Below are 12284 nucleotides of genomic sequence, written 5' to 3'. Positions count from 1 at the left end.
TTCTCTCTGTGGTGCATGTGTGTATATACATAGATGCAGCGGTATCGGAGCGAGACTCTGATAGAAAGGAGAGTCGGGTGACTGGTGAGGACGGAGAACAGAGTGTGACCAGTCATGACGAGAGGGTGGGAGAGGATGATTTAGATGACGACTCCATCTTCACCTGTGACAACTGCCAACAGGACTTTGAGTGCCTGGCAGACCTGACCGAGCACCGTACCAACCACTGCCCAGCAGGTTTGTGTATGTGTTGTGTTTCTCCACTGTCTTTAAAGCCAAAGTGTATTTTTTTTCCCAATGCATCCTCCTATCCCAGTTTAATGTGCCATTTGTGGGGTAACTTGCAGATTTCCACTTTAAATGTTTTTTTATCAGACTTAAGAATGGATGATTGTTGGCACAGCATTCAAAGGTTTAGTTCATCCAAAAATAAAAATTATCCCATAATTTACTCACACTCAAGCCATCCTAGATGTATATGACTTTCTTCTTTCAGCCAAACACAATCAGTTATATTAGAAAATATCCTGGCTCTTCCAAGCTTTATAATGGTAGTGAATAGCCTGAGTTTTTGAAACTCCAAAAAGCGGATCTATCCATCATAAACGTAATCCATACGGCTCCAGGGGGTTAATAAAAGCCTTCTGAAGCTAAGCGATGTGTTTTTGTAGAAAAAAAATCCATATTTATAACTTTCTAAACTATAATCACTGGCTTCCGATAACGGTCATACCCGAGTCTAGTTCCGGCGGAAGAGTGACCTCTGACCCGACATATGACGTAGATGAGAGAAGACGCCTCTCGCAGCTCAGACAAATAGGGCTTGGCTTCAACTCAAGCTCCTCCGACTTTTCTCTTTAAAACATCTCGTTTTAGACTTCTAATTCATGACCGGTGTTTTGTTTTGTTCTTTCCTCTGTGCTTCTGCGTTCGTCAAAACGTCACTCTTCGGCCGGAACTAGACTCGCGTACGGCCGTTACCGGAAGACAGTATTATAGTTTATATAGATTATAGTTTATAAAGTTATAAATATGGATATTTTTCATACAGAAACACATTGCTTCACATCAGAAGGCATTTATTAACCCCCTGGAGCTTTATGGATTACTTTTATGATGGATGGATGCGCTTTTTCTGAGGTTCAAAAACTCAAGCTCTTAAGTTAAAACCTTTTCGCCTACAATAATCATGCAACTTTTTGAAGATGCAAATAATTTTGCATTACGTTAGTGGGCGAGACTACCTGTTTAGCCGTACAATGGCAGACGGGGGAAGTGGTTAGTAAACCTGCAATTTCGTGTGGTTATTCTATTGGCACTGAGATTATACACTACTTTAATTTATTATTTCTGAGGAAATCATATTGGCAGGAAGCAGAAGTTGGTATAGTTTTCGAGGCGGTGGGGTTACTTGGAGGCCGTTGGCTGTTCTGGAGTCAGTATGCTCCCTCAGGAGAGGGGTGTTTTAAAGCTATCACGCAATACACGCACACAATAGCCGTTATTACAATCGCGGTAATTAATGAAACGCTGAAAGCGGGCCTGCAGGGGCATCTGCTTCCTAGTAGATTAATCAAGGGCCTCTCCTTAACGAGCTTAAAATCTGAGGAAAAGAGGAGGAGAGGTTGATATATATATATAAATGTAAAGAGAGCGAGAGAGAGAGAGAGAGAAGCCACTCCAACAGTCGAATGCAGTATGTTTATTGAATCATCTTGAAGTATCTTTTCAGCTATATAAAATTCTCAAAATATGATGCTCGTGGATTGTTTATATCCACAGCCCTCATCATACCAGAGCACACATGTTTCTGAGGGGACACAATACAGCATGACACAACCCCTTCCCCCATGTCCTTCCATTATTTTGGCTACTTCCAAAGTAATGAAATCATGGCCCTGGATTTTAGATGCAATCTCAGTCTTGGAGTCATCAGAGAGCTGCATGTTGCGTATTGGAGGGGAAAAATAAAGAGTGAAATGAAATGACAAAATGCAGTTGTTCCCAGGAGTGTGCGATCTGAAGATTGTAAAAGAGGGTGCTTCTCAATCGGAAGGATGCATCCCAGTAAGACTGCATATTTTGGCTGCCATATCATCAAAGTCCGTCAAAGGACTTCTTATTTTAAAGGATCCTTTCAAGGCAGGCTTAATTTCACGTCCTTCATTTCGACCTGTTTTGAAGGATGCATCAACTGTATCCTTCATGTCCTCCAATCACCCACAATCCTTTGCACACTTTTCAGTTCACAAAAAAAAGAATTGGCAGAAAATGAATTGCACTGTGGTTGTCCAATTTCACTACGTAATGCAAGACGTAATTCTTTTTTCTTTTTTTTAAATTAATCACATAATGCTAAACTACATTATGTAAACCGCTGGGAGACCCCAGATAGGAAGGCAGTTAATATAAAGGTTTTAAAGTATTTTTCAAAATATAATTTTAATAGATTTTTCACATCGTGACTGCGGGGTCGGAAATATTTATGACGTTGCCAAGCGCATTTACTAAACCATTTCATTGTAACATTCAATACTGAGGAGGACTCTAGTCTAGAAGCCTTCGATGGACTGGAATAGGAAGGTTTGAGAAGCACCCATAATCTGGTGCCATGTCTGTTGGTATTATTTCTATAATGTTATACGTTTTATTAATATTAAAATGACCTTTTATTTTTATATTTTCCGTTTTCGTTTTAGTTCTTAAGTTCTTAAGTTTGTAATTTTATTTATATTTAAGGTTTAGTTTGGTTTAAGTTTTTATTTATTTTCACTTAGTAATTTTAGTGCTTAAACTTATTTCATTTCATTGCCAAGACAGCATTTCTAATGTTTGTTTTCATTGTTTTGCATAAATTTTTTTGTGTTTTATTTTATTTCAGCTTTATTTTAATAAATAAATTTTTTTTAATAGTTTTAGTTAACAATAATAACCCTGATTATTACTTTTTAAATGATTAGTATTATTATTATTATTAGAGAATAATATATTAAATTAATATTGAATAATGCAGATTATTATTCAATATTAGTTTAAAACAATGTCCTATGTATTTTTAATTATTTATAACAACAACAACAACAATAATAATAGCAGTTAATAAAAAATCACTTGCAAACCCTTTCAAGTTTTTGACAAACTCCTGGGAGCTGGTCTAGTGGGGGAGAGAGTGGCGTACTGCTGGTGACTTCATCTGATAAGGGACGAACACGCCATTTTGTGTGCGTGCGTGTGTGTGTGTGTGTGTGTGTGTGTGTGTGAGGGAGGCCATGTTGTGGAGAGCAGTGGATGGTTCCCATGGCCCCAAGGAGAGCCTGGCCAATATCAGCACACCAGCAGAAGGCTCATAAAGCCACTCTATCAATTTACGGTTATTATTATGACCGCATGCCCGTCAGAGCAGGAATATTCTCGAGCACAGCCGTGCCACGCCACGGCATGAAATGAAATTTCTATTCCCTTAACAGAAGACACCGTGGCTATAGAATTACACCTGGAATCCCATCATGTGTTTGTGCGTGCATGTGTATTTGGCATGTCCATCTCATATTTGTGCACCGTCCTCTTGTTTAGCTTCTCGACAATAATAAAACCTCTGATATTGTCGCTAACCATCCCTACCAACATTGTCTTTCTCTGACTGTCCCTCCATCCCTCTCTTTTTCTTTTTCCCCCTCGCTGCCATTGATCGCTGCTAATATGAGTTCCACAGGAGACGATATTGGAGACGAGGAACGTCTGCCTTTCAACCCTTCCAAATGTCTTTGGCTCTGCCTTCCCCCATTACACTCCAAGCGTTTCCATCTCCTCCTACTTTCTTATATCACTTAAAGTTCTTGTGCTCTTTCACTTTCTGCTTAGAGATTTAGAGCGTTCAAAAGTCTGATATCACATTGAAAATCTGGGATACAAAAGAATTTTTAAGCCTAAAAAAAAATAGATACGTTTTAGGATTTAAAAAAAATTAAAACAAAGAAACATGATTTAACATGAATAAGAAATATGTCTGTTTCTGCACTTCTACACTGAATTTTTAGGTCACAACAAATAAGCTAATTTCGGACATTAATCATGTGAATCTTTGTACTGATAGGCAGGTGTTCTTGCTTCATCAGGTTATACTCAAATTTGTGGAGTTCAGGCAGTTCAAATGCTCCTGTCAATAAGCAAAAAGAGATTCTGAAGTTCATATAAATATTGCAATTCAACTTTTCACTCAAATTATGCCCATAATATACATGTTTTAAATTATAATTAGTTTTAAATTAGAAAAAAGTTTAAATGAGAGCATTTTCATTAGTGTTTTGAACTACTGTTCCCCACTGTATGTTTTTAAGTGTGAGTTATTGTGTATTATCTTTATTTTTGCCACCACGGTTTTCTACATTACCGTTCAAAATTTTGGTGTTGGTAAGATTTTGTTAAAATGCATTTGAAAGTCACCAAGGCTGAATTTATTTGATAAAGTAAAAACTGTATTTATTTTTTATTTTAAGTATTTTTTCCCCCCAGTAAGCTTTGAATATAAAGTAAGAAAACCACATTCATTAGAAATAGAAATATTTTGTAACATTATAAATGTCTTTGCTGTTACTTTTGATCGATTTAAAGTATTCTTGCTGAATAAAAGTATTCATTTCTTTCTTTAAAAAAAGAAAGAAAAAGACTGACTCCAAACTTTTGAACAGTAGTTTAAATGCCCCTGTGTCCCGATAATATGTCTGTTTACAGGATTACAGTGTAAGTGTGTGTGTTTGTGGCAGTTGGACAGCATTATATCGTCTAGTGTGTGTTTATATTTGTCTGTGTGAATCTATCGGGTCATGAGTGTGGATTAGTGTTTGTGTGCACAAGTATGTGTGTGGGTGATACAGGAGTGTGTGTGTGTGTGTGAGTGTCATACTGTGGGCTGAGTCTGAAGGGAGGCTCTACTGGAAGAGGAATCTGGAACACTGGCTCCCTGAGGAGCGCTTGGAAAAAACCTCAGATCAAATGGAGAACATTCACTGCGCTGCTCCGCTCCACTGCCCTGCAACCGGCCAAGGTTGGGCCCTGGCTGTTAACAACACTCACCTCACTCTCTTGCTCTCTCTTTCTCCCTCTCGCCCCCTTTCCACATATCCCCTGTGGCATTGTGCAGCTGACCCCTCCCTCTCTAGTCTGGAACAGAAGGCCCTATAGCCTCCTGGGTTTGGCTTAGTCGAAAAAAGAGGCCCAGTTTAGACTCCACAGCACAGCATGTGGACCAGTAGGCCCGTTCAGGTGTCCTCTCAGCCTTGTTTTTGCTATATGTGTAGCCTTTATCGGTCCACCTTATCCATGTGTTGTATATAGCAGTGCTGACCACCCTGCAAGCTTTCTAAACTCATGTGGCAGGACGGGGTGAGCAGGAGGCACAGATAAACACGCACACACACACACACACACACAGAGGTGACCGCTGCATGGCAGCTGAGCTCTTCTAGCTTGAAATTAGAATTCCTCCTCTGACCCATTTCTCACTCGATCAGTTCATATGTTGATCTGTATAGAAAATAAATGTCAGGATATGTCTTCCTGAAGTAGAGCGGACGAGAAAGACTGAAAGACTTCGGGGACTAAGCCAGAGAATGGTTGAGTGAAGCAGGCAGCCATGTGGGTAAACGAGAGAGCTGTCAGTCAGCTGGGGGGGCGGGCTCTCCACCTGTCAGATACAAATAGGAGGCGAGTGCTAATTAACCCGCCTTCAGAAGACTGAGGGGAACGGCAAGCGCTCCAGAGAGACAGACTGGGAGAGAGAGAGAGAGAGAGAGTTGATGGTGGGGGGGTTAGTAGTCAGTAGAAATAGCTCTACACAGCTCACACTCTCTCTGTCACTGCTCTGAGAAAGAAAGAGAGGGCGGGAAGACGAATGACTTCTTTTTTTTGGCCTTTTTGCCACTTTTATTTATAGGTGTAGTCAAGAAAGGACATGGAGTGATGGGTAGAATAAGGGGGAATGGGGTCAGTAAATGTCACCAGCTGGATTCAAACTCGCATGGGCCGCGTATGCGCTAACCGCTAGGTCACAGCCTTGACAGTGACGTGTACTCTTTTACTAGAGTCTTTTACTCTAAGCTTCAAACTTGTCAGTACTCACTTTTTATTATTTAAGATATTACAATGAAGTTTTTTATGAAGTTTTTATGCACTTAGATATGTTTTTATTGAAATATTTATTACATGTAATTTAGAATTTTGTTTAATAATACTAGTAAAATTATAATTAATTACATTATTACACTTGATTCAATTTAGTTTTTATGCATTTGATAAAATATTATTTAAATATTTACTAAATGCATTTGTCATTTTATTTTATTTATTAAACTAGTATATTTAATAAACATTTAAATAAAGTATTTTTAAAATAACACAGGACTTTGTGAATGCGTTTTCTCCTGCGTCTCCCGGCCCAGGTATACTTTATTTTCTGCGTGCCTTTCAAAGTATAATCCATGAGCGGGGAAAGACATGTTTGGCACATGCGCACTGTCTATGTTTTCAAGCTCTCAAGTCACTCGCACATGTGCTGCTGTACGTGGACCGTGTGGACAGAAAAATTGGTGGCTGCATGCAACAATGTGATGACTCCTGATGACGGAAATTGCGTCACACGGACAGTGCGCAGACCGGCGCGAACGCTGACAGCCAAAATATACTTTGGGCTGAAGTCTTTTACATTCAGTGCACACCAACTCATTTACTTCTATAGACACTCACACACACAGAGCGGTGTGCCCTCTCCTCTGCTGGGAGGCTAGGTGGGGAGTTGTGTGTCTGGCAGGCAGTTAAAGTGTAATGGGGGTATGTGACGGGCCTCGGGGTGGTTCGGTCCCCCGAGAGAGCAGTCACCCCCTTCATTTTTTCACTAAACACACACTCGCCCAGGGCGCTTCACGTCATGAACACACATCCCTTTTCCTCATATCCATCCTTCCATCCATCTGTCCGTATATCTGTCCTGGCCAACCGAAGACCCCCCAGCTGCCTGTCATCACGACAGCAGCTGAATCCAGGGAGGCCAAGACTCTTATTAAAGTTGCAGATCATTTTCCTCTCCCTTCATCCTACAGAGAAAGAGAAGAGTAGTTTGTAATTTGATCTTGCTGTGCAGAAGAAAAAAAAACTGGGCAAGGACAAATTAGTACGTTAAATAAGCTTTATTGGCATTAGTTTCTTAGTCACATGTTTTAAAATTTTTGGCTGGGCATAAATTTGTATGTTGAAGGAATTTTTCGGGTTAAATACAACATATAAGATTTATTAAATTAAGCTTGATTGCCACGGAAAATTATTTAGACTTGGTTAGTGAAAACGAATAAAAACGCAATTTCACGCTTACAGTGTAAGTCTGGTGCCCCTTTTCCAACGACTCTGGGCCAGTCTTAGAGCCTTTTCGCGTGTCTCAGTTACCTAAAAGCTACTGATCTCGAAATACAATTATTTTATTAAAAATGCATTTCATAAAAATGATTTCTATCATTTCAAATATATTTTACACACACACACACACACACACACACACACACACACACACACACACACACACACACACACACACACACACACACACACACACACACACACACACACACACACACACACACACAACAATTTTTTTAAATAACACAACATTGCATTAGAAGTAGATTGTAATTGAACAAAGACACTGAATTAAAATACTTTAGATGTTAAAATAGATGTTAAAAATAAAACTCATAGACTTTGTGAAGTATATTTGTGGATGGCTTTTAACATAATCAGTTACATCATTGTTCAACTGTCAAGTCAGCAGAAATGCTTCGCTTCGTTGAGCTTCGCAGCACACCCCATATTGCCTCATAGTTTTCCATTGTAAGCACGTAACTTTCTTTTTTATTTTTACAAATCGTGAGACGATCTGAAATTGTTGTCTGTGGTAATCGACAGCATGCCACCTTCGTCTTCTGCTGTATTTGCTTTGTGTGCGTTTGCGCCACCTATATCAGAGGAGCGCGTGTGTTCGCTTCTGTGTGTTTGCACAAATCAGACTACGCGTGTTCCCTCAAAGTGAGAGCTGCTTTGTGTGTTGGTCCTCCCTTACCCCCTCCATTCCTTCTCTCTCTCTCTCTCTCTCTCTCTCTCTCTCTCTCTCTCTCTCTCTCTCTCTCTCTCTCTCTCTCTCTCTCTCTCTCTCTCTCTCTCTCTCTCTCTCTCTCAGAGCCAGAGGGTGGCCTGAAGATTCCTCCACTAAGCCTTTGGCACAGATACAAATGCAGTCACAGCTGGTTGTAAACTCAGGTTTTCCAGGGAGAGCAAGAGCCCTGCCTCCATAAGAGAGAGAGATTGAGGGGAGGGGAGGGGGCACAGCATGCAGGGAGAGAGAGAAAGGGAGGGGGTGAGACGAAGGAGGGTTGTTTCAAAGCACACTGGAAGTCATTTTTCATCACAGGGTTCATTTTTCACGATGAAGTTCTTTTCTCTCTCCTTTTTCTCTTTCCCCATCGCTGTCTTTCAGCGTCTCTTTTTCGTTTCCTCTCCTCCTCCATCCATACGTGACTCTACTTATCTTGTGTTTACCCCCCCTCGCTTGCTCTCCTAGCCCTAGATTTTCCTCTTCCCCCTCTTATAAAATATGGATAGCACCAGTTTTGGGAGAGTTGAGAGGCGCTCTGGCAGAGAGAGCAGTGCTCTGTCTCTGTAGAGACTCAGTTTGTGCATGCACCTAAACACTTCACTGAGCAATCTGTCAACATGTCAGCAACACATGTTTTGTAAAAAAAAAAAAAAAAGGAGAGAGAGGAAAAAAAAGAGAAAAAAAGCGCTTCCAGAGGGAGTAATGGCTCCCACCAGGACTCCGAAAATGCTTTGAATTCAGCAGATTTCTATTGCGGGGGGACTCCCCTGGGGTGCCTTTTTTACAATGCCTGCATTTCAGAAATTTGAGCCAAAGACCCCTGGGGGCGTCCTTTCATAATGCCTGAAAATGTAGGGTTATATTGTGTGCAGTTCCCCATGGGGCCTTTATTAATACCTGAATTCTGAGGGACTGGAAATTACACAGGGACTCTGTGGGGGCCTGCGCTCGCACCAGGAAGGGAGAAAAACTCTGTGGGGACGTTCTCTCTTCTCTTCCTTTTCCTTCCATCCTCTCCTCTCCTCTCTCTCGTTTTTTTCTTTTCTGCTCCACGCAAGAGTGAAATAAAAGAATTTGCCAAAGGACACAAAAAAGGAGCGTGTGTGTGTTGGCGGCAGCGTACTTGTATTCAGCTTGCCTTCTCGGAGGGAAAAAATCAGCAGATTAAAAATGTAACTCTCTCTCTCTTTCTATCTCTCTCTCTCTTTCTCTCTCGGCTGCTGTGTCGAGCAGGCGGGCGGAAGAGGGGAGAGTAAATATTTGGTCTGTCTGCGTGTGCCCAGGAAGAAGCCAAAATCTGTTGGAATATCCACACACAATTTTTTCCCGCTCGTTGGAGTGAGAGAGAGAGAGAGAGAGAGTGAGAGAGAGAGTTAATATTCCTGCCACCAAACGCACTCATTTGTATTCATTGGCTATACGAAGGGTGTGTACAGACAAATAAATGTACAGATAATCAAAGTACACAATTACAAATCTATTTCTTTTGGTGCTCATCCACACCAATATGCATTATTCATCCTGGGCTTATTTGCGCAAGCTCTGGTCACGTGTCCTTTTTTGTTTTAGGGTTCAAATCGTCTTTCTTTTTTCTGAATCACACGCATGTACTAATGCATAAATATTACTCACTCATACATAAAGATCTGTGCGCGCCTCAGGAAGTGCAGTAGTTCAAAATAAATTTTCTGCAGATGAATTCAACTTTCCATTACTGGATGTTGACTGCTCAACTTTGAGCCCCAAAGTCAGTTAGGGCTGTGTCTGCTCCCATTGAGCAATTGTGTGAGTGCGTAGGTCCGTTCTAAGATGGCCGCCCTTTGTTGGTTTTCCGCAGGGACGAGGTCTTTGTCAGAGGATCTGTGGGCGGAAGAGGTCAGGTGTTTCAGTCTTCCGTTGATCGCTTTGCGTCTTAGTTAGTGTTTTGTGTGAGAATGTGACCCGTGGTTGGTGGGTGTGACCTCGGTGACCCCGGGCATTGGAGAATAGAGCCATCACCAGGTTCTTTGCGGGGAGCCGCGGTAATGAGGAACAGCCTGTTCTCTCCAATTCAGTCCTGTTGCCCCCTCCTTCTCTTTCTGTCTCTCACCCTGTAGTGGATAACCCAAACTGCCCTCTTTCTCCATGTCTCCCTCTCTCCAGCTCTCCTGCAGTGTCCTTTCTCCCTTTCTCATTTTCTTTTCACTCACTCCCCACCTCCTGTTGAGTTCGGCCCATTTGCCCCCAACTCCCTCGCTCTCTCAATCTCTGGCTTCTCCATTATGGTTTGTGGCTACTAGCTGTGCTCCTCCACTCCTCACTGGCTCCCTATAGCCAGCTTAGCGTGGGCCGAATGTGGGCGTGGAGTAGGCCCCTGCAGATCCGGCCCTCAAGATGCGCCGTTGCCGGCATTGTTACCATACAGTACGAAGATGCGGTCAGGTGGCGTGGTATGTCAACACACCCCCGGAGCTGCAGACCTTGGGTTCTTGCACACATACACCTAGACCCGCATACTCTTTCACATTCTCACACTCAAGGGGCCCAAATCGCGCACACACAAGCTCTCACATACATACACACACTTGGTGCAGTGGAGCCAAAGGGCAGTGTGCCAGGGGGAGAGCTGTTATAATAGTTTTAACCCTGCGCTCAGGTGTGGCTCGCCTTTGTCAAGTGAAATGTCAGGAAAAGCAGTGCCCCTGGGGCGTACGCACGGAGAGAAATGGGAAAGGCTGTCTGAATCCACACTCTTTTCAAAGAGCCCCAGCCTTTCCCCCTCTGTAGACAGACCAGAGTCCATTAACCACGGCCGCCAGCGTACATGCTCACACACTCACCCTTATTGACACACACTCACTGATTCAGCACGCAGACGTATGCACGCCAGTAGAGATGGACAAATACACACCCATAAGTTACTTTTAAATTGGTGTTCGTACGAATGTCTTTACAGGTCTGTTCCATAAGCTAGTAGCTGGTGTTTACATCTGTAATGGACCCTCATTAGTGACAAATTTGGAACTCTCTACATAGGCAGCAATTTGAAAATAGTGCTCCTAATGTGAAGCACAATTGTTCCTGGCAGAGTGTGATGTTAACATATTGCTAAGCTAATGCTCTAAGCGTAATATTTTTCCGTCCAGTGGCAAATTGTAAAGTTCTTTTTTTGGACATATCACTATGGTGATAGCCTACAAACAAATGCTAACGCCTAACCCTACCATAAACTCTAACCATAACCTTAGTGGAGTGGTGGTAGCACATCCTGATAGATAGCAATACTGTTTATCACAATCTTTTGTTGACTGCATAATTGAGTTGACCATTGAAATCAGTTGCAGGGTGAGGTTTGTGCTTAAATGGTTTATAAAAAACAACATGCAATTCTCTAAAAAAGCACAAAACTACGCTGTGCACATAGTTTATTTTTAATTAGATTTAAACCAGTTTATCATTACTTTTCTGTATAGAGCAGTGTACTTATAATTATCATCTTAATTGTCATTAATTCTCTACACTCGTCCGCCATCTTTTGAATTTTTTTTACTGCGTTCCTCCAGGAAAGTTTTGGGAAATTATAATCACGTCCAGTGATTTTGGTTTTAATCAATCAAAATTCTCTCACTCTTTTTTCTTATTGACAAAGACAGGAAGCTTTTTTAGCACTAATGCTTCATAACAAATAGCAAAGGATACACATTAGGTATGTGATTTTATTTTTTGACATTCTTGTAATGAAATCATCTATGTATTTTATAACAGAGAATGATAGAAAATGTAGTTTACTGTCTTCATAAATCACTAAAAGAGTTGTTTTTATTTTAATACACAAAATTCATTCAAACTAAATTGTTCAATCACCAATCAAAATTACAGTTTATCAATAACAATTTGTTTCTCACCAGTAATTACTTAGGTAAGCAACCCGCAAGGTTTTGGAACAGAACTTAACAAATTATCTGTTTAAAGGGTACGTTCACCCAAAAATGAAAATTCTGTCAGTGATTACTCATCCTCATGTTGTTCTAACACCGTAAGACTGCCGTTCATCTTCGGAACACAAATTAAGATATTTTTTATTAAATCTGAGAGCTTGCTCACTCCTCCATAGGCTTCTATGTTATTGAAACATGCCAGCCCAGAAAGTTAGTAAAGACAATGTTTA

The 12284-nt window shown here is 41.2% G+C and overlaps 1 protein-coding gene across 6 annotated transcripts in view; it reads left to right on the top strand.

The window, feature by feature from the left end:
• znf423 (zinc finger protein 423) overlaps positions 1–12284 on the top strand; it is a 158216-nt gene that overhangs the window by 43867 nt on the left and 102065 nt on the right. For 4 of the 6 annotated variants that reach the window (XM_082182453.1, XM_082182449.1, XM_082182448.1 and 1 more), the window contains one exon: positions 34–243. In XM_082182453.1, coding sequence (XP_082038579.1) covers positions 34–243 — 210 coding nt within the window. The remainder of the gene's footprint in view (positions 1–33; positions 244–12284) is intronic. The other 2 variants (XM_082182450.1, XM_082182452.1) reach the window with 1 other exon arrangement.

Source organism: Leuciscus leuciscus, assembly GCF_965113295.1.
Source record: "Leuciscus leuciscus genome assembly, chromosome: 10".
Taxonomy (NCBI): Eukaryota; Metazoa; Chordata; class Actinopteri; order Cypriniformes; family Leuciscidae; genus Leuciscus; species Leuciscus leuciscus.
The sequence above is the reverse complement of the archived record's forward strand: the minus strand, read 5'-3'. Positions and strand labels throughout refer to the sequence as shown.